Here is a 23,076-nt window from a genome sequence, read left to right as displayed (position 1 = left end):
TCCTTCCTTCCTTCCTTCCTTCCTTCCTTCCTTCCTTCCTTCCTTCCCTCCCTCCCTCCCTCCCTCCCTCCCTCCTTCCTTCCTTCCTTCCTTCTTTATTATATTTATTTTTGTTTTTTTTTTTTTTTGAGAGAGAGGGTTGCTTTGTGTAGCCTTGGCTGTCCTGGACTTTGTAGACCAGGCTGACCTTGAACTCACAGAGATCTGCCTGTCTCTTCCGTAGTGCTAGGATTAAAGGCATGTACCACCACCACCACCACCACCACCAACACCTGGTGGCTCCTTTTTTCTTAAACCCCAGGGTCCATGAATGTATGAATGTCCTCCTCTTTTAACTTTTTTTTTTTTTCTGCTGTCCATTTCTCTGGTTGTGAATTCTGAGGGTTCCTGGGCTTTATTGGCCCATATCAGCCCATGTGTGACTGGAGGAATGACCATCAGAGACTGCATGTTCTTAGATTCTGCAGAACATGCAGAAGCATTAGTGCAGAAGCAGAGGTGCTGACCTAAAGGGTCAGTGGACAGCACAGATGGTACCTGGTGGTCATACTGCCTAATAGTCTGGACAGTTTGCTGCCACTTCTGGCTAAGAATGCAGCCCCTGTACCCTTAATGATCTAGACTCAGTTATTCTGGGTTAGGGTAGGAGGACATAGCTTACTATTACTAATCATCCTTCTCTGGGAAAGACTTCAGCTGTGGAGCTTTACAGGTGGTCAGTAGTAAGCGGGCACATGACCTGTCTGTCCTGCCGTGTGACTCCAGTGGATCTCTATGTGCTTTGTAGAGGAGCAGGCTGTGAATGTGGGTTAGGGCCTGAAGAACTAGAAAGCTCAGTTTTAGTGCTGATTAGTCTGCCTAAGCCTCAAGTTTCCTTGAGGGTCCTGAATGCCTGTCCTCGCCGCTCAAGTTCAACGGGGACAGTTGTGAGCATTTCAGGACAAGAGAACACAAAGGGCTGGAGGTGTAGCTCATGGGTAGAGTATTTAGCATGTACAAGATCCTGCGCTTTTGATCCTCAGCACCATGAGAAAGAGAACAGAACACACATGAAGGCATTTTAAACCCCAGGGTTGGCTACCTAATGGCTGTCTTTCTTGAGTGCCTCTGGTGTTAGAGGAGGGAGAACAGTTTGTTTACCTGGGTAATTCTCACAATCTCCCTGTGTTTCCATATAGCCGCATCAATGAAAAGTCTGTCTGGTGCTGTGGCTGGTTGCCTTGCACACCACTGAGAATCGCAGCCACTGCAGGTCATGGCAACTGTGTGGATTTCCTCATACGCAAAGGGGCAGAGGTGGACCTGGTGGATGTCAAGGGGCAGACCGCCCTGTATGTGGCTGTAGTGAATGGGCACCTGGAGAGCACTGAGATCCTTTTGGAAGCTGGTGCTGACCCCAACGGCAGCCGGCACCACCGTAGCACTCCTGTCTACCATGCCTCTCGTGTGGGTAGGGATGACATCCTGAAGGCTCTTATCAGGTCAGTATTTCCAGGTCTGTAGCCATTTCCTCTTGTCTCTGTCTGCATTGTCTCTGTCTGCGTGTCTTTAAGATTACGCTTGTTAGAGGACTTGAAGGGCCGCTTTATTAGTGCCCTTTATGCTGTCGGACCTACTGATGCCTTATGATTACTGTTATTTTTCTTAAAGTTTTGAGCTCTGTGCTTATTTATTTTTTTTTAATGTGTAAACTTTCCATGTAATCTACCTTCATCTAAGCTTGGGTCATATCCTCTAAAGTTCCTTATTCTTTAAATGTTTTTTGAAAGTGTGTGTGCACGTGTGTGTATCTTTGTGTTTGTGCGTGTGTGTTTGAGTGTGTGCGTGTGTGTGTATGTGTACATACTTATGCACAAGGGGACAACTTGTAGGAGTTGGTTATCTCTTTCCACTATGTGGGTTGCGGGAATGGAACTCAAGTTATTAGGCTTGGTGGCAATATCCTTATCCACTGAGCCATCTCCTTTGCCTCTATGATAATGTTTTTGAATAGGATCAGTTAATGACATTCCATTTTAGTTCAGAAATCCCTGAGGGCATTTCAGTGGGTGCATCCTGTTTCCTCTGTGGAGTGCAGGGCACTGATGAGAAAGCATATGAGTATATATTGTTTTATTTAAAATTTTTCTATATTCTAAACTCTATGATGATTGACCTTTAGAAAATGGAAACTTTCTGGGTATGGAAAGTAGAGCTCTATAAGTTTGAGACCAGCCTGATCTACATAGCAAGTTCAAGGCTAGTCGGGTTCATAGAGAGACCTTGTCTATAAAGAAAAAAAAAAAAAAAGCCAAAAACAAAAGAAGAAAAATGGAAATGATATGGTTAAATTACTTAATGGATAATATCATCTAACTATAACACAAATCTGCTTGCCTGCTTGTTTGCCTATGTCATTTTTCCTACAGGCATGTCTCTCATCTTTCATTTTTGCAATTTCCTGACCCTCTGTAAAGAACCTTCCATTGTTTGTAAGCTCTCTTGCTCTACATTACTGATGTTTTAGGGGAGAAGTTAAGAAATGATGTTTCTGTGTGTTCAAAGTTATATTAATTTGTTAAGCTCTCTGGGGTGGTTCCTTGTAGAGGTAATAAAAGCAATAGAGAAATTTAGAAGATATTTGGGATTAAAATTAACTGGATCCCATCTAGAATATTTTTATGAGTTTCAAAGGCTGTCTTTCTTGTAGTTCAGTTGGTACCAGACTGTCACACTGTCTAAGATTGTAAACAATTTGGAAGTCATGTCTCCAATGAGGATGGAAGAAATAATTATTGTGAAATATATTCTGTTGTTAGTTGAAAAGTGAAGTGAGTGAAATGGAACATGGGGTTTCTGCTTGAGTATTCTCTTACTCCTAGAAAGTCTTAGAGGATAAGGGAGCTTCCATTTGTAGAGGAAAGTGCCAACGAAGGATATTGACCTTGTGTATCCTCAGACCTGTGCTACCCAAAAAAAGCACTTTGATTCCAAGTTCCTTTGGACACCTGAAGTGCTGCAGACAGATTATAAAGCAGGACTGCTGGTTGAGACTCTTGGCCATCTGTCAAGGAAAATGGCATTCATTATTCCGTCTTCTCTGGACCCTGAATATTAGGTCCCCACATATTGAGCTTCCTATGTGTTGTCATTTCCTGTTTCAAGAGAAATACTCAGGTGATGGCATAGTTTGTGAGACATCACAGAACTACCCAGGGCCAGAGAAGGCTTAAGTAAGCAGGTGGCAGATGACTGATGCTTGACTGGTTTAGAGGATCGGGTGGGGCAGGAATCTTGCAGAAGTGAGTCCTGCTTTCGTTTATCCTGTTACTGCTGACTTGGACTCTTATAATTTGATGACAGTGGTTTCTGTCAGGTTTTTCATTGTAAAGCTCTTCTTTCCTGTGTAATTATTATTTTGTGGAGAGGCATTTTGCAGCTGTGTTTATACCTTATCTCAAATTTTTGTTTATGTTGGTATAGACTTAGGTTTCTGATGTTGTCCAGGTGGAGTCACAGTCTGCTATTGTTACTTAATGATGATCACATTGACTTGTACTTGGCTGTTAGTGGTGGTTTAAGCCAGCTTTGTGTCCTTTTGACACGTTTCACTGTTTGGTGAGCAGAATAGTCGAAGTTCAGTGTAGACTTTCCTGAATCAGCCCTAGAGCCCAGGTTCTTTGAGTTAAGACTACTGTGTAGAAACGAAGCTCTAAGCTGGGCAGAGTTGCACATGCCCAGAACCTAGCTACTTGAAGGATTGCCACTGGTCTGCACAACACAGTGAGATCCTGTTTCAGAAAGAAAAGAAACCAAGAGCTGAAGTACTTTGAGGAGCGTTCTCTGCTTTGGGAGCATTGCTCTCCTATCCCTGGATTTGAGGGTTTGTGTCCATATTGTATTTCTGTTCCTCATATACACTGACTAGTTAATCTCCATCTCTTATTGCCTCCTCTCACTCCTCCTGGCACCATTCGGGTGCCACTGTCTTATGCCAAGTCCCTGTCCTTAGCAGGTCCCTTGCTAACTTTGTTAGGACTCTGCCCCCTGAGCCTGGTTGTCCTCCCTGTTGTAGCTGGCTGACCCATGGTTATAGTAAAAGAGATAGGTAGTTTGCACTTGACCTCAGACAACTCTAAATGCCATGTTGTCAGGGTGTCTGTGGAGCATATCAGGGGCAGGCAAAACTGCATGTAGAGTCTTTCAGAGATTGTCTCTGGTTCCTTCAGCACCTGCACCTAGTGACATATATACCTAACATCTGGACTGTCCTTGGGAGTCAAAATGTGGTCAGTTCTAGGAATCACCTTCTTATTGCTATGCACCTGCCTCCTGGGCAGGGCTGCATGATACTGCCCTCCTGGGAAGCTGTGCCTCCTGGCATAGGTCCTTGCAATGGAATCTGATGCTGGGAGTATCCCTGCTAGTCCTTTGAGGCTGAATGTTTAGCTGTCTGAAAAGAGTCATCATGCTGGGGAGCACAACATGTCTGATCAGCTGTTTCCCATCAGGTTTTAGTGGTTGCTTCACTAAGGAACTAGTCCTTACCTAGTTCCAACTGTAATCTACACAACAAACTGTATTGAAAAGGTCTAGCTTCTAACCTTGTCTCACTGTCTTGTTTTCTCCCTCCTCTCTAGGTAAGCGTTTTCAAAGGTCTATGATTTGTCCTTCACTGTTACAAATGAGTAAATCCATGTATTTACTGAGTTTGCCATGTTACAAATGCAAACCTTTAAGTATATACTGCACGCTTATCTCACTTCTCTCGTATATTTGTGTGCTTTGGAATACATTCCAGGGCAAAACAGAAAAATACTCCTCCTTCCCTTTACAGTTGCTTAGTGATGCATCTTAGGATAAGCCAGCCAGTTCCTGTTGGTTTCTTGGCTCAGCTGTTAGGGATAGTGCTTTATTGATTGCCAGTGTGCACATCTTCTTAGTTTTGCAAATGTGCCACGAGAACAGGTCCCAAGAAAAGTGACGGATGGGTTCAAGGGTAAGTGGATCTGTAATTTTGGTAGAATTGCCAAATTTCTCTCCACTGGGATTGCTCTATTTCATTTACTATAAAAATTAGTGATAGCTGTTTCTATTAAAGCACAGCCAGTAAACACTGGGAGCTTTTTATTCTACAGGCATAAAGTAGTATCTCAGGGCACTTTAAAATTAAATAAATTAAATAAAAATTTATTAATCGTGTGTGTGTGTGTGTGTGTGTGTGTGTGTGTGTGTGTGTGTGGTGTGGTGTGGGCACTTCATGGCGTGGGTGTAGATTTTATAGGACAACTCACAAAAGTTGGTTCTGTCCTTCCAGCTCGTGGTTGCCAGATTGAGCTCAGGCCATCAGTCTTGACAACAAGGGCCCTTATCTACTAAATCATTTTTTTTTCTAGTTTCCATATGGTTTTATATTTTATTTGTAAATTCTGATCTATTTGGAATGTATCTTGGTATACACTGTGAATAATGGACATAACTTTATTTTTCCCATATGCATTTCCAATTATTCTGAGGAAAAAACATTACGAAGTTCAAGAGCACACTTCCCCTTAAGATAGTTTCTTAGTGTATGTACTGAATGTCTGCTTGCAGTCGGATCTGTTGGAAGATGTTTTGTGAGTCTGCATGGGTCTGCTGGTCTGTCCATGTGCTGGCATTACATTTTTATTGATCTTTATTGATCCCTTTATTGAGGGATTTTATTGAACAATCCCTCTTCTGGGGGGCTATACCCTCTGCGTCTTCACTTTGCTTGTCAGTCTTCTTCAGTCTTCCAGATGAGCTTTGGAACCAGTGTCTGTAGTTCCAGGGTGCTATTTAACTGGAATTGGCATCAGTAGTTCAGGAACAGTGCTTTCATTCTCAAATCAACTCAGGGACAATTCATGATATACTGAGGCTTCTAGTATTTGATGCGTCTTTCCATTTCTTAGGTCTGCTCTTGAACTATGAGTTGCTATGTTTATGCTTATATAGATCATTTGAAAATCATTTTGCTGGCACAATGGCTATTGCTTTTCTACTTCATTTTTAAACTGGCTTTTGTTTGTATCTATATGTATACATGAAGGCTGCCATTTTAGTCTGCTACTTTAATGAATTATCTCATTGCTTGTAGTTTATTCACTCGTTGTAGGCCTTTTTAGATTTTGTAATCCTTTCCTCTGAGCAAAGAAAATGGTTTGTGTCTTCCTTTCCAGTCTTATCTATTTGATTGTCTTCCTTTGCCAATTGCACTACCATGTGTTCAGCATCAGTGTTACAGAGGCAGCATGAGGAGGGCTCTATGTTGTGCTTCCCTTGTAACAGGGCACCTGTACTACTTCCTTGTGAAATAAGATGGTTTCTGCCTTAAGAAAATGTATTTTATCTTTTTGAGGAAATAGCTATCATTTTCTGTTTCATAGAATATTTTGAAACATACATAATTGTTGGCTTTGCCCTTTTGCATTATTAGTGATAATCAGTATTTTTCCTTTAGCTCCATTAATACAGTATATTATTTAAATGGAATTTTTAGTATTGGAATTAGTTTAGAATTCATAGGATAGTCCCCATGAGTTTTAGGTACACTGCTTTCTAAATATATGTTCAAATTTTCTTTGTTATAATAATTTTTTTTGTTTATTAAAGATTATTTTTGGTGTTTTGAGACAGGCTATCCTGGAACTCACTCTGTAGACCAGGCTACTTGGTGATCCACCTGGCTTTATCTCCTAAGTGCTTGGATTAAAGACATGCACCACCAAGCCTGGCCCTTATTGAAGATTTTTAAATTAAGTTGGTTTTATAATGAATTTGAAAGTTTTTCTTCTCTTAATTCTGAAATTGTATAGTGTTGGGATTATTTTATTTTTAAAGATATAAAAGACTTCTCTTTGGAATTTGTGTATGAGAATGGATTCTCTGTTTTGACTTGTTGCATTCTTTTGCTGAAGTACTGATACTTTAGTCATCCCTTGTTTCTCTGGGAGATTAGTTCCCTGTCCTTCTTGATACCAAACTTTGAGATCCTTAGTCCTCTTCCATGCAGTGGTATGGTTTCTACATCTAGTCTCAGCACACAGACAACTTAAAATACAAGTCTACAGCAGGTGCTGTGTAACTGCTGTAATCTGTTGTGTAGGCGGTAAGGACAAGGAAGTGATTGTGTGTGTTCATTGTAGGCTGTTTTTCCCGCCAAATATTTTTGGCCTGTAGTTAGTTGGGTCTTTGGATACAGTAACTGCAGATAGCAAAGGCTGGCTGTGTTTGTAACCTGTGGAGTCTCCAGAGGCTCCCAGTGTGACTGTTTAATGCCTCTCTCAGGGTAGCTGGACAGTCTTTGTGGTCTGAGGCTGACTTATAACTTGCTCTTCTTTTCCTGTAGGTATGGGGCTGATGTTGATGTCAACCATCATCTGACTCCTGACACCCGGCCTCCTTTCTCAAGACGGCTTACCTCCTTGGTGGTCTGTCCTCTGTACATCAGTGCTGCCTACCATAACCTTCAGTGCTTTAGGCTGCTCCTCCAAGCCGGGGCAAATCCTGACTTCAATTGCAATGGCCCTGTCAACACACAGGAATTCTACAGGGGCTCTCCTGCGTGTGTCATGGATGCTGTCCTGCGCCATGGCTGTGAGGCAGCCTTTGTAAGCTTGCTGGTAGAATTTGGAGCCAACCTGAACCTGGTGAAGTGGGAGTCACTGGGCCCAGAGGCAAGAGGCAGAAGAAAGATGGACCCTGAGGCCTTGAAGGTCTTTAAAGAGGCCAGAAGTAAGTTGCCTGAGCTCAACTCTGTCTTGTGGCCTGCAGGTTTACTGAACCAGTGAAATGTAGTAATAAAACAAGAACAAAACAGGGCTGGAGAGATGGCTAAGCTGTTAAGAGCGTTGGCTGCTTTTCCAGAGGCTCACAGCTGTCTGTAACTCCAGTTCTAGGAGGCCCCTCTGGCTTCTGCAGGCCCTGCATGCAGATGGTGCCCAGACACACATGCATACAGAGCACCCGTGCATATGAAGATAAGTAAGTAAATCTTAGATACCAAAACAACAACAAAACACACCCTCCTGCCCCAGAAGAAATTCTAGCTAAGCACGCGACTAAAGCCCTCAGGCAGGACCAGTAGTTCTCCAGAGTGGCATTCAGAGAGAGTGTGTATGTGTCTCAATGTGTGTGTGTGTGTGTGTGTAGCCAAAGGACAACCTTGGCTGTTTTTTCTCAGGCACTGTTCACCTTTATTTTAAGACAGAGTCTCTCACTGACCTGAAACTTGCCAAGTAGATTAAGCTGCCTGGCAGAACTCTGCTCTCATTTGTGGGGTCTCCTGTGGACAGCCTTTTTCCAGGGCGCTAAGCATTACAGAGGGGGGTGCTGTCAGATGAGTACATGCCCTGGTTAAGATGGAAACAGATACTGAGGTCTTCCTTGCTTCTGGGGCCTCCTGGATTCTGCGATTAGGAAGGTGTTGTGAGTGTTAGTGCAGGTGTGTCTACGCTGGTCAGCTCCTGGCCTTCAGAACGAGGGTAGAGTTAACTTGTTCCTTACTCTTCTTCTCTTCACACTCTCCAGGTATTCCCAGGACCTTGCTGAGTTTGTGCCGCGTGGCTGTGAGAAGAGCTCTTGGCAAATACCGATTACATCTGGTTCCCTTGCTGCCGCTGCCAGACCCCATCAAGAAGTTTCTGCTTTATGAGTAGACTTGAGATGCAGCGTTGACTGCAGTAAGGAAGCCAGTCTTCTGCAGTGAAAGCTGACACTGATTCTGGCATCCTGTGAACCATGTCCTGTGCTGCCAACTTTTCCTTGGCTGTCAGTGAAGAGGAAATAGCTGTGGTCTCTTGGATTGTGATTCCATCTCAGGTGCTTGGGCCATCGAACACTCCTTGAGTCATTGTCAACTGAGAGGCACATACAAACTTAATTTTGTTCTTCAATATCTTTGTCTTGGATTTTTACCCGTACATATTCCTGAAATGGGCTGTGAAATGTATGCAGTATGGGTTGGGCCTGTTAGCCTGGTGTTAGCCCCAGTGGGGAATGCTTGTATTTTCCAGAGCTCTGCTTTTATTTATGTTCCTACTCTGCAATTTATTATTCTTTCAAGGCTTGCTATGCAAACAAAGAGAGTTTTGTTAAAAAAATATGTAGGGAGCAGAGATGGGGTTCGTGCACTTGCTGGCCTGTTTTTCCGCCCCTGTATGTTTGTCTGTATATGTTTCCAGATGCATATCCCTGCTTACCGCTGCAGCATTCTCTCTGGAGAGCTGTCTCCATTCCAAGATGGTTTCTTGGCTGCAAATACTGCCTGCTATCTTAGTGCATGGAGGTCCCAGCCCAGCGTCCACAGTGCAGCACCTGCTCTGCTGAGGGTTTCCTGATGTCTCACCCTGGGGATCCTCAGACAGTGATTGCCTTTAGGAGGCCTGCTTGGAACCAACCAGTAAGTGACTGCCCACTTTCAGAACAGGGACCATCCCAATAGCACTCACTGCCAGTCCTCACAGGATAAGATGACACTGGGGTGCTCTCTTCAGACCTCCTGTACAGGAAGTGGGAAATGTGTCAGTCACCTGGGTGGTTTCAGGTTACAGTGCTTGGTGTTCACCAGACAGGACATCTGGGTGTTGGTGACTGTTTCTCCCACTTTCTGGCCCAATGCCTTTGTGGGTACTCCTAGAGCTCTTTCCTTGTCCTGCCCAGGGGTTGTTGGTGGGCGAGAGAGATGACCTTATTGCAGGTATGTTTAGCTCTTTAGGTGCAGGAGTCCTGTGCAGGTGAGTCAGGAACTGTGGGCTTGAGAATGCTTAGGTTGTTCCTGTTTCAGTGAAATCACCTTTGGTCATTTTGAAGCCTGTTAGGATTCTTGTGTGGATCTGTATAGACTTGAGAACGTTTAGGGACAAGCAGATACTAAGTCTGTTTAGGTGTTTGGCCATAAAAGAAGTCTAACCTGTAATGATGCTCTATAGTTGTACCATTGTGTGTTGTAGCTGACCAGACAGTGATGGCCTTTGTATTCTGTGAATGGAGTTCCAAACCTCCATCCCAGCGTCTCAGGAGGGCCCTGTGCAGTGGCACCAAGCTGGCCCAAACGCACTCCGTGGAGCTTTGATAGGCCTTGCCCAGCCCTGGCCAGTAAGTACTGGGCTGGGCCAGAGCCTGTTCCTGTCTGTTCTGCAGGTGGCCCAGGCCCACAGCTCTTCACTTGGACATGAGTAGCTTCCCCTCTGCTAGGTTTTTCATAATCCCAGCACTGTGAGGTCTCTGCTTGTTCAAAACTTCCAGCTGGCAAACCTGAATGTGACATAGCATTGCAACTCACTGAGGACATTTTCCTTGTCTCCAGTAGCACTACATAAGCTCTGCATTTCATTGCTAGCAAAGATGAGGTCAGGGTAGGAAAGAGTAGCACTCTCCTGTGAGCACCCCAGGCTCAGGAGAGGCACCATTGGAAGCTGATGTGGCTTTAGTGAGCAGACGTCTGAGCTGTGTTTTCCTGTATCCTCCCTAGCATGAAAATGTGGTAGGCCTGAGCTGGTCCTAGCAGAGTTGCTCAGCAGGCCCGAGGGAAGGAGCCTGAAGACTGTCCCAGCTCACCCAGGGAGTGTCTGTGTGATTGTTGCTATTCCAGGGGTGGCCACTTGATTTGAACAGAGGCTTGAACATCGAATCTTGGCCACGCAGGTTGGTATGGAGCCATTGCTGATTCCTCAAAATTTATCTTTGCAGTATTGGGTTTTTAGACATAGTTCCAAAAACCTTCAAATGTCATACACGTTGTAGCTGTTATACTTGTGATGCTTCTCATTTATTTATTTATTTACTTATTTACTTATTTATTTATCTATCTATCTATCTATCTATCTATCTATCTATTTATTTATTTATGCTCTTCTATAAGAGGACTTAAGGTGGAGATTCTTGTTTTGTTTTGACATTAGGTAAATTTAGGCAAAAATACTAGTTAGGTAGATTATTAGCAGTTTTCAAATGTTGTCAGGCTTAAGGGTCATCATTTCAAAGTTTTCCCTTTTTCATGAATGATTTTTAAAAAAAATATTTCTTTCCGTTTTATGTGCATTGGTGGTTTGCCTGCATGTATGTCTGTGTGAGGGTATCAGATTCTTGGGTTATAGACAGTTGTCAGCTGGCATGTGGGTGCTGGGATTTGAACTCACATCCCCTGAAAGAACAGTCATGAAGGATTACTGACTGTGGGCCTGAGTGGAGGGAAAATATGCCGGAGAGCCACCCTGATCTTTGCTCAGCCAGTTCCTGGAGAAGTGGAGGAGGCTCCACTGTAGACCAGGAAAGCACTTCCTGCTGTGCCTTGCAGGAGACCCGCTGAGCCTGAGAGAGCTGACAGGCAGCAAGCACTTTGGGAGTGGTGTCTGTCCTGTGGGAACTGCTTCTTAGTGGAAGTGCGCTTGTGGAACTAACAGTGCTGAGAGCCCCTGGTCTGGAGGTGTGGGCTCTTTCTGCTGACCTTCTGGGACAGTCGGATCATTGCAGCCCACAGTGCAGCATCAGCGGAGAGCCGTACAGGTGAAGGATAAGTGCAGCATGCAGTACTTGAGGAAGCCACATTTCCTCAGCTGACTGGATTGTCTTTTATTCTTCGGTCATGTCCTTCCTGACAAAGAACAGAATGTGTGCTTGAAAGTGATGGTGTGGGGCTATGTCTTTGCATTTAAAACACTCTTGATTGCAGTCCACAGCACTCCCACCCCCACTCCATGTTTGCTTGTTGCTGAAATCCTGGCACAATCTGGCTGTAGTGAATGTTACATATTAATGAAATTTTGGGGTCTTAGGTAGCTGACATGGTGGGGAAAGGCACTGCAGCTTTCCTGTTGCGTGGGTCCAAGAGTAATCTCTGGGATAACTGTATGGCCTAGGAAGTCTAGACACACTGTTGATGGGCCTCTTCACCTCAGATCCATGAGGCTGCCCATAGGAAGCCAGTGTGGCCTTTTTGGTAAGGCTTGCTTGGCCCTCGCTGAGGCCTTTGGAACTAGTGGTACCTAGGGGGCTGGTGATGGCACCAGTGGTGGTCTGCTGCTTCCTTTGTCTCCTTGATGCTTGCCTATCAGGCACTTGGAGGCTAATCCTGACTACAGGGGTCTAATGACCTTCCCTCAGCACAGAGTGATTCCTGGAAGTGCCTCTTAACTTGGGAGCTTCTTTCTCTCCTTTGCTCATTTTCACCTCACTGTTCTTCGTCCCATACTCCCTTGCTGGGCAGTGAAGTAGCAGGTACACGAACATAGCCAGTTAGGGATTCTTAGTCATCCCAGGAGAGTCCCACAGACAGGAGCATGCAAGCTTTGGTTGTGGAGTATTTACTGTACACTGTAGCCTGCCAGAGCTTTATGACGTGAGGAAGGGTGCAGGGGAACTTCTATAGCCTTAACATGTACTTGACACTCGGTGCAGAAGTGCATGGAGCTTTTTTCGGTACTGGGGACTGAAGCAGACCTGGGCATGTAAAGCGAGTGCTGCACTGAGCTCTGTCTTTAGAATCTTTGTTTCTTAGGTAAAACAAGCAGTGGAAGGGTGTTTGTAACTGATTTGAGACTGGAATGTGTGAACTAAGCTGTCAAGGACACGCAGTGTGACTTGCTTCTGGCATCTAGCCAGCAGCTACCCGCTCTCCCCTCGGTGTCTACACAGCTCCCACTATTTCTGTTGGTGTCGGGCATGTGTAGTGTACCATGCAGTGGGGCTGTGTGCTTGTGCAGAAGACATGCTCACTGCAGCCCCCTATTTCCTGTTTGGGGATGAGTGAGTGCTTGTTCCAAGTGGCCTGACTGACTGTTTTTGCCCTTGTGCCTAGTTAAGAGCTTTTAAAAGTGCAATGACATTTTTGATACATTGTTATAATAAATGCTTTATCGCCCTCTAATTTCCCTCCCAAATGCCTTAATTTTGTGGCCTGTGTCTCACCGGGTAGACGACGCTTCCTCCATGTGTAGTCTTTCATTTACGTTTAGGTGTTCGTTCGTTCATTCATTCATTCATTCGTTCATTCATTCATTCATTCATTCATTGTGTATGAAATGTGTGTTCATGTGTATATGTGCGCCCATGTAAGCTATGGTGTGGATGTGAGATCAAATGACAATGTTTGGGAGTTGGTTCTCTCCTTCTACCATGTGGTTCCAGGGATTGAACTCTGGTAGTCTCATATGGTAGAAAGTGCCTTCACCCTCTGAGCCATCTTACCGGCCCCGTATGCAGTTGTGTGCACAGTTCAAGTGGAAGGGACTGGCTCGTGGCTAGTTCGCTGTGACTGGAGAGAAGCAGGACTTTACAGCTGTTCAGGGTTCTTGGGGCTGCAGGGGACACCCATAATGTAGCCCAGGAGTAAACTACTAGCAGCCTGTCTCACCTAGCGGCTCTGCTCCCTGCATTGAAGAGAGTTGTACCCACAGCTTTCCAGCCAGCAGCACTGCACAGCATCTGTGGTGTGGGGGCGTAATGAACACTTCCATTTCTGCCCCATGTTATATGTGACTTACTTTGCCAGTTTGAGGGTAAAGATGTGGCAAGTTGGGATAAACCTGGAGTGAATGAACTAAATAAAGATAGTTGTTCATATTGAGTGTTTGGTTTCCTCGCGTGCTTTCTGCTTCTTCCTTTCAGAGGTTGTCTCCATTCCTTACACATGGTGCATTACTGAAAGGAAGAAAGGTGTCCCTCAGACCCTCTCTGCCTCCCTTCCACCATTTGTGTGGCAGAGGCTGCCTGTCCAGTCACTGTTCATCAAGCTCCATCTGCAGAACTCTGTTTCAAGTGTCCTTGATGACCTTGAACTCTGATTACAAGCATGTCCCATATGGTACTCTGTTTAGTTAGGCTGCATATTTGATTTGCAAGTTAGAGAATCCTGAGAACACAGGCTTCAGTTTGCAGGTTACCAGGGAAAGCTTGTGCTGATGCCAGGAAGATCACCAGAGCACAGGAGTAAACAGTGGCTAGGCACGGTGCCCTGAGGAAGCAGCAGTGGAGTTCCCAATGGCACGTTAGGAATGAGAGAGAATGGGACCTCTGCTTGAAATTTTTCAAGGGCGATTATTTCCAGGTCAATTAAAGGTCACTCTGAAAGACTTAATATATTCTAAAAGTTTAGGAAATTACTCGAGGATATACTTCAAAATGAGGGAATAAATCAAGAAGGAAGAAGGCTTATAGTGGAAATTGAGGCTCCAATATAAAGAGGTAAAGAACCAGGCATGGGATGTTTGCCGAGTCTTGTTTGGACACAACACCACCAGTTACTTTTGAACATCCTGGCAAAAGATTTAGAGAGGAGCTGGGCTTGATTTACTGGTAAATATAACATGAAAACTAGTTGAGCAAGAAAAATTAACACAATAATAACCTTCATATGACAGTTGTGATTAGCATGTAAGCGTTCCTGATAAGAGAGGATAATAGTAAAGAGAGCAGTGCTACCAAGTCTAGCCATGTCAGAATGGAGGCGAGTGGAGGGTTGAGGGTAATAGCCAAGAGAATGGGAAGAGGATAGAAGGGAACAGTAACAGAGTGGAGATTTACTGGACTTCACCCAAATATATAACAAATCCCAAAATTGCTGCCTTTAAAGAAAAAAGGTTGCATGTGGATCCCAGATAGTAGCCAAGAAGATATAGACACTGGGAAACATTTTTCAAGAGTCTCATATATAGCCTGGAGAGTTGTCTCAGCAGTTAAACGTACTTGTTACTCTTGCAAAGAACCCCAGTTTCAGTTTCTAGCATCCACATAGCATCTCACAACCATCTAACTGCAGGCCTAGGGGATCTGATGACCCCTTCTGAGCTCCAGGTACCAGGCATACTCATGATACACAGACATATATAGAGGCAAAATACCCATAAATGATAAAGTTCCATGTGGCCCAGGCTGGCCTCTTAACTCATTGGGTAGCTGAGGATGACCTTGAACTACTAATCCTCCTGCCTCTCACCTCCCAAGTGCTGGGATTATAGACAGGTAGATTTGACCATGCCTGGCTATAACTAAAAGAATATACACCCACCACTTGGATAGCTTTGCTACTACTGAAAGAATGTCAACCACCACTTTGCTGGACGTGCATAAATCTTTACTATATTCTAAATCTTTTCCTTATCCTTACAGATGAGTGTAGCTACCATCACTCATCAAAGAAACCTCTCCTTAGAGTAAATGGTGACCATTACAGTAAATCACAACTGGATACAAGGTAGAAATCACTGGATCTTGGGGAACCCAGCCGCAATGAAGACATCTACCTATGGCCGTAGCAGCAGGCCTCACAGCAACACAAGGGTTGTACAAATATGGAGAATGAGGAACCCTTTTAAAGCATCCACTCCTAAGGAGATTGGATTTCCAGTTTTGGTGACACTAGAAGTCAGATGGCACTCAAAAATGACACGAGAGTTAAGATTGTAAGTTTCACCTGTCTGTCCAGGGTTTGTGGTTCTGCCTTTTTCCTGCCAATGCCCTAACTTTGATAGGAGACTTTGATAAAGCTGCGAGTTCAGTACTGTTCACAGCCAATGCAATTAGATTTTCTGAATCTCCGAAAGACTAGCCTCATGAGTACCTGTGGGTGTGTGTGTGTGTGTGTGTGTGTGTGTGTGTGTGTGTTAGGGCTGCTGTGAGAACTCTCTTCTTCTCACTACCTCACCATTTTGTACTGGGTTACCAAACCTATTTGTCATTCCTCTGTCAGCTCCTAGTGTCTTCAGAGGAGCCAGTTGCACACTATAGTCCCTGCAGTTACTGCCACTGTGACAAGTCCGGCCAGCATCTACTGGGGCTCTGGAGGCCCTTGCTTCAGTTGGCTTTTGTCACAGCCTTAAAGCTTGACAGGACGCTACTGACAGCTTGAAACGAGGCTAGTTAAGTTAGTTCTGAGCATTCTATTTTTCATTGGCTGTGGGCTTAGCCCTGCATACATCTACGAGTATGACCACAACTGATCAGTTCCAAAACCCATCCTTGGGAGCCCATCTCCCATGTTACTTCCGATAATGACTGAGTGACCATAGCTGCACTAATATGAGCAAGGAATGTTTGAGAGAATTTGTAATTTCTAGGAAGCCCTTCCTAAGACTTGGGTGGGAACCCTAATGGAGAGGTCATGTTGTAGTTTTGGCTCAACAAAAGCCAGAGAAAATTTCCTGGATTATATTGGCCGGAGATGGTCTGTGTTTGTGAGACAAGGATGAGCAAGCTAGGAACTGAGCTGCCATAAGGGGACATGGCTCTCCCCCAGCACACCTTTTAGGTGCCTATGGGGAAAGAAGGTGCCTTCAAACTTGTTGATAAGTCTGCTGGGGCATAGCTGGACTTTTTATGAAGGCAGCTTGGGCAGTGGGGGCATCTGCAGTACTTTGTGGGTATCTCTGAACCCTCCATGGGGAAGCCAGCTGAGTTTTCCCCACACTCCCTAGGAGGGACTGAGGAAACCTGGTAAGTCAGACTCAGGAAAGGAAGGTACCTCCTCCTTCAGCGCTACTCTGGTGACCTCTGCTGGCAGCAGGCAGGGGAAGACTCCAGAACTGCTGCCGGACAATGCAAGGTGGAGTTAAAGCAGAGATGCTCTGTGCTGGCGATTGGTGCCAGAAAACTCTTGCTAAGTCAATGCAACCTCAGTGCTTAGCATACAACAAAGTCAGGAGAAAAGAACCTCACACTGGCCCATCTCACTGTTAAATTCAGATCTAAAAATCCCGAGAAAACACAGCAAAGGGGTTAGCAGTATGTGAAACACAATGTATTGGGGCCACAGTGGGCATATATAGTGACAGCTGACTCTCCACCCAGAAGGCTTGTTCTTCCTCCATGGCCACTCTCTGAGCTGAGGCTCTGATCACCAGGAATGCTGCTTCCAGGCTATGGCCATGTCCTCTGTCCCTTCCTGCCTTCAGTTGCAGATGATGAGCGCTCTGTGGGATACTGGGGTTGGAGATGAAAGCACCAAGTTCAGAAGAGCTCCTGGACAACCAGGATCTTGTCTTGGCTGGTTACACAAACCATACCTGTAGCTCTAGTTGCTGAGCTAGCTTTTATGTCTCCATGGAGCAGCCTGCTGCTGGGGCTCACTTCTTGAGCTGCTCACTCCTGTGTCCTTTCCTTTTCCATGGACTGGGTCCCAGGGGGCCACTCCTAAAGATACAACCTCAGAAACAACCTCAGAGTCCATTCCTCTGAGAATCCAGCCTGCATTGGGCAGGGAGGCCCTGGGTAGGCGTGTGTCTTTGAGTCACAATGTTATTCTTCTAGCAGCTGTTAGCAGCTGCTGAGATCCTCTCAGCTTGCTTTCCGCAGTGTTTTCTCTTTCAGACCCCAGTAAAATTGTCCTTGAGTTAAAACAAAAACTTATAACTTAGATGTTTCTGCTGGGCCACAGCTGGACTTGCAGGCCAGCTGCTGAGAAGCCCTGTTGACTGGCCTCGGCTCCATCCACAAGCTCTGAGCTCCACTGTTGGATGGTTTGGAGGCAGCCCTGAGGCTGCACTACTAGGCTTCAGTTAGGACTTGACCATTCCCTTGCCTGCGGGATGTTCATCTGCCAAGTGGAGTGCAAAGCTGCCCCACCCAAAGGGCTGGTTGAGAAAACTGGGTGGGAGCCAGATGTGGTAGCTCATGCCAGCAATCCTAAGCACTTGTGGGGCAGAGGCAGGAGGAACATGTATCTCTAGGCTAGCTTGGGCTACGTTGGAAGGCCCTGCAGAAAAGGAGGAAGGAAGGAGAGGGGGGGGGATATATATATAGATGGGAAGTAGGTGAGCAGCTTCTGCCTGGCTTCACTTCTCGCCATACGCCTGGTTATCCGAGATTGGTGCTGACCATCGTGGGGCCTTGGAAGAACAGTGGGACGCCTGAGCTTGTCTCTGCATTGACAAGCTAGGCCTTCCCTTCAGGGTGATGTATGGCTATCCCTCTGGATCCATGGTGGGGGGAGTTGGGTCCAGGACCTACAAACTAGGAAACCAACACTCCAGAGTGTTCAAGTCTCGATGTAAAAGGGCTATTTTTATCTATCTATCTATCTATCTATCTATCTATCTATCTATCTATCTATTTTTAAACCTTAAAGATAGGGTCTTAACTATATAACCCTGGCTGGACTGGAATAAGCCGAGTAGACCAGTCTGGCATTGAACTTATGGAAACTCTCCTGTCTCTGCCTCCTGCATGATGGGAGCACAGGTATGCACCATCATGCCTAGATGAGAAGGCAGTGGCACCTACATGTAACTTACATGCCTCCATAATCTTTAAAATCACAGATTCACTACAATACCTAAATACCTAATATAATAAAAATGGTCCCACAGTTGTTATGCTCTGTTGTTTAAGGGGAAATGACAAGAAAAATGTTTCTTACCTGTTCAGCCAGATGGGACCATTTCTTGGGTGTTCTTGATCCACAGCTGGTTAAAGCTGTGGACGCAGCATACACGCACATGGACGGCCAGCCGGTAGCGCTGGGGACAGGCTAACAACAGTGCAGGTCCAGTGCTCCGCTCCGCAGAATGTGTGGCCTGTGATTGAAGCATCCAGGATGCCTGTGTAAGCGAATGAGCGGTGCTCCTTGGCACAAAGAAGTGGCTGAATGCAGACAGTGGTACTGATGTCTGCTACTGATTTGCCCATTCTTTGTGGTGATGGCATGAGGACTTTCCTGTGTGACTCTCTGTCACATGACTTTATGACAGATCAGAGGAGGTGCCCCCGTGACTTGGAAGCACTTGTGTTGTAGTAATTAATAATAAAACAGTATTGGCTATATAATGTTTATTATTAGCCCTAAGATTATCACCGTGGTATTATCTAAACTGCTATAACAAATAATAACACACAGACACCTGTTAGATCTTATAATTGCCTTATTTACCTTGGGCTGGGCAAGTATTCCTACCTATGCTGTCTGAATCACCTCACCATCCATCTCTCAGCCCCAGTTCAATGCTATCCTCCTTAACCATCCTATCCTCCAATCAGTCTTACAAATACTTGCTTTTATCCTTCATCTGGGCCTTTTCATGCCATTATTGGAGTAGTTCCTCCAAGCCCCATAAGGTTTCTTCTTCAGGCTAACCCATCATGGCTTCTTCCTTCTTCCTCTCTGCCTGTCCATCTATCTCCCATGATTCTCTCTTGAACCTAAAAGCTCCAGAACCTTAGCCACGCCTACCCCATTCTGCCCTGCCGTGGTATAGGCTGTTTAATCAATCAGATATGCCTTAGGCAAGTTTACAAAATAAAGATAGGTGTAACCAGATCTTAAGGGCCAGGAACATGCATCAGACCAACCTCCAGCACACTTGGTACTTCTTGGTGAGATTGGTAGGAATCCAGTCTTGACAGAAGGAAAGTCTCAGTGACTTAACCGCCCCCACCATTCTACTTTTGGTTTCCTATAGGAAGCTACAGCACACATGTGGGCCCCTGAGCACCAATTACAGAAACCCCCAGTCAGTCCTCCACAGGCTTGCGGTTTGATCTCTGAATTCCAGGCTGTTGAAAAGGGTCACCCGGTCCCCACATCCTGACATCTGGCCAGCAGTTCCTCTTCACCTCTCCTTTTGGAACCACAAACTGAACATCCCTGATGTGAAAATCCAACATCCAAGTGTTCCCACACCTGGAACTTTTTGTGCATTGACACAATGCTACAAATTGAAAATTTCTATGTCATAAAAGCTGGTTTCTTTGCTTCTCATATAGAGTTCTTAAAATATTGTCTAAAATTACAATTGGATTATGTACATACATAAGGTGTTTATGAGACATAAATGAGTTTCACATTTAGACTTGGATTCCATTTCCAAGATCCTTTCTCGTTATCTCTATGTAAATATTTCTGAAACAGAAAAATGTCTAAAGTCTGCAGCATTTTTCTGGCTCCAAACACTTTGGATAAGGTATCCTGAACCCTGCTGTTCTGCCTTTTGAGTAAGGATTGCCCTGGTCCTGCTGCTGGTCTCTGCCCTGTTGCTTGGCTCCTCACAGCCTGGCCTGAAGGCACAAGCTTTGCAGAGGCAGAGGACAGAACACCGCTTTCCCTTTAGACAAGCACTGGGGTGGCGCCGTGGTGGTGATGACGGCTGTGATGGAGAGGACGACTGGCCCTGGTTTGAGGTTTTGCTTGGACCTGAGTAGCCCGTGGAATCCAGCCTGGTTTTGCCTTCACCGAGGACAGAGGCTCAGGGTGGGGCAGAGATGCCACTGCTGTGGTCACACACCACTGGCACGGTGGTGTTGGGTATGCCCAAACCATTTCCACCCCGGGCCCTGTCCTCTAATGTTTGGACGCAGCAGTGCCCTTGAGCGGCTGTTGTTCCTCGTAGAAGCAAGTGCCTGTAGTCAGGGAAGGGGCATCGCATTCCTTTCTGGGGTATCTTTGCCTACCCCTACAGAGCCGGCTTACTGTAGGTGCTCCATAAATGCTGGCCGAATGAATGAATGAATGAATGAATGAATAAGTAAATGATATACTTTGACAAGAGTGAATTGATTTTGCAGGTTGAATCTGTTTCTGGAGGACCATCTGCCAAGGCCCTGGGGTGCTGTTGATCTTATCCTGGACCTCGGAGGCTCCCTGAGGTGACTTTTCCCTCCCAGATTCGGTGTCTGAGGTCTGGCTTCACACCCAGTGGCCTGAGAAGGGCCTTTTGGAAAATGTGCATTTATGCTTTTGAAATCCCAAGTGGGCTGTCCGCGCTGTTTTGGAAAGAGTGACTATGGTCCTGCGCCAAGCTGTGGTGAGCGGTGGACTCTGAGCGCAGTACAAGGGCCCCTGGGGCCAGCTGAGAGGGGTCTTGCTCCACCCAAGAGCTTGAATTTCAGGGCTTGTGAAGTTCAATGGGAGTTCCAGGTGTGTGAGAACAAGCTGTATTTGCTTTGAGAAGCTTTTTGGGGGAGTCATGCCAAGTCCAGCTTGCTCCCACTTCTCATCCAGTTCTGCAGTCATTTGGGAAGGCACCTAACCCCATCCCAGCAAATGCATCCCTGGCCGCTGTCCTTGATCTCCCCTAGCCATGTTTTCTGGGGGCTGCTCCCTTTCCCATACCCTTTCCCCACTTTGGCGATAGCTGCTCTCCAATGCTCCCCGGGGCTGGTTATTCTGACCGTGTCCCACCTCGTTATAAGGCTGGAGTGTAGACTGGCTGCCTACCTGCCTCCAGGAGCTGCTGTGTGAGCACGTGTGGGTCAGTGGGTTGGCTGCAGAGATGTTGGTCTCACTCAGTTGGTCTCTGCTGGACACTAAAATCTTTCATTTCCTCCCAAAGACCACGAGGACCAGACTTTTGTTATCCCCTCATGAATTAAAACTTGGAAAAAGCCTCTGAGCACCCTATATCTCCCGCTGTCCCTATTGGTGTAACAGACCATGGAAGTTTATTTCCCAGGCTTGGGGAGGCAGAGAAATCTAAGATCAAGGCGCCAGCGGTTTTGGAGTCAGCAGAGGACCTAACCTCTGCTTCTAGATGGTGCTTTGAGTGCTGTGTCTTCGGATGGTAGAAGGGACAGAGAGGTGACGGATCCAGGTTGGTTCCTACAATCCCATCATAAGGATGCAGCGCTCATGTCCTAATCACGTCTTAGAGCATCCCACTGTGTCTTAGGTTCCATCATGTGAAAGTCTGAGAGCCATCCTCTGAGTCCACCGCTGCACTGCGGCATTGGGGCACTTCTGAGGAAACTGTACTTATCGTCAGGACTGATAGCTTGGGATGTGGGCGTCCCTTGGCAGGCTCTTGGAAAGGGGGTGTTCCTCAGGAGCTGTTTCCTCTGACGGGAAAGAACCCCCGAGTCACAGACTCTGAGGGACCTGCACCCACAGAGCTGCCAGCCTGCGGGCACCCTGTGTACAGGAGGATCACTCCGTGAGTGTCAGGCAGACAGTGAGCAGTTTCCGCATGGCTGTGCTCTATGCAACATTTAGATGGGATCAATTGAGCCTTTCATATTTTTATTGGCTGAAACTGGCAGCTCCATTTGGCGTAAGCTTGAGATTGAAATTCAAAGTTTTATGAGTATATGATGCTCTTTGTGGAAAATCTAACCTACAAATAAAAATGGAGAGTGAAAAGCAGAGTGATTGGGTAGCGTTGTTTTTCTTAACGAAACCAAAGGAACTTCTTCTGAATTAGCTTCAAACAACCTAGTGAGACTCAACAATTTTCTAGCTACTCACTATCTGCCAATGAGAATCTTGAGATATTTTTCAAGTGTGAAAACATGAATGTTGGCAAAAGACTTCCCTAAAGCCTGGGTCATTGTATTAACTGACTTTTAAGAAAATATTTTCTTTTATTTCATGTATGTGAGTATATATATGTGTTACATGTATGCACAGGAGTCCATGGAGGTCAGAAAAAGGCATTGGATCCCCTAAAACTAGAGTTAGAAGTTGCTATAAGCCACTATATGGGTGCTGGGAACCGAGCCTGAGTCTTCTGCAAGAGCAGGAAGTGCTATTAACTTCTGAGCCATCTCTCCAGCCCTCACTGACTGGTATTTTTATTCATTCAGCCATTTTCTTCTTTTCACTCCAAGACACCTGCCCATAGAGGGGTCTTGATTTTACCTTCACTTTTTTATCTCTTTAAAAAAGTGTGTGTGTGTGTGTGTGTGTGTGTGTGTGTGTGTGTGTGTGTGAGTGAATGTACTTGTTAGTGTCATGTGGCATGTGTATGTGGCAGGCAGAGGCCAACATTGGCTGTCTTCGTCTTCCCCGTCTCTTTATTTTTATTTTTTGCATTACTTATTTACTTTATGAATATGGGTAATCTTGCCTGCATGTACATCTGTGTACCACATGCATGCCTGGTGCCCAGGCAGGCTAGAAGAGAGTGTAGGATCTCCTGAGACTGGAATTACTGATGGTTGTGAGCCACCATCTGGGTGCTAGGAATTGAACCCAGGTCCTCTGGGAGGAGCCAGGGATCTTACCTTCTGAGCCATCTCTCCAGTCTACCTTTAATGTTCTGAAACTGCACTTTAATTTTCTCTCACTGAACTTGAAGCTCTGTATGTTGTCTTCCTCCTATGCAGACCAGGGAGAAGGCCTGGTGTCTCTGCAGGGTGTCTCTCTGCTGCTTT

General features: G+C 45.6%; 1 protein-coding gene across 2 annotated transcripts in view; it reads left to right on the top strand.

Moving 5' to 3' along the window:
* The window catches only part of Asb1 (ankyrin repeat and SOCS box containing 1), a 25,674-nt gene extending 3,615 nt beyond the window's left edge, over positions 1 to 22,059 (top strand). Inside the window, exons 3-6 of one of the 2 annotated variants that reach the window (XR_008721196.1) lie at positions 1,179 to 1,481; positions 7,352 to 7,737; positions 8,533 to 9,403; positions 20,494 to 22,059. Coding sequence is in view for 1 of the 2 variants with exons in the window: in XM_055616721.1 (XP_055472696.1) it covers positions 1,179 to 1,481; positions 7,352 to 7,737; positions 8,533 to 8,660 (817 nt within the window). In the remaining variant the exon portion in view is untranslated. Of the gene's footprint in view, positions 1 to 1,178; positions 1,482 to 7,351; positions 7,738 to 8,532; positions 13,568 to 20,493 lie in introns of those variants that run through there. The other variant, XM_055616721.1, reaches the window with a different exon arrangement.
* Positions 22,060 to 23,076: the final 1,017 nt, after the last annotated feature.

The sequence above is a fragment of the Psammomys obesus genome, unplaced genomic scaffold (assembly GCF_907164565.1).
Source record: "Psammomys obesus unplaced genomic scaffold, mPsaObe1.curated_primary_1811, whole genome shotgun sequence".
Taxonomy (NCBI): Eukaryota; Metazoa; Chordata; class Mammalia; order Rodentia; family Muridae; genus Psammomys; species Psammomys obesus.
This window is presented reverse-complemented; position numbering and strand designations above follow the sequence as displayed.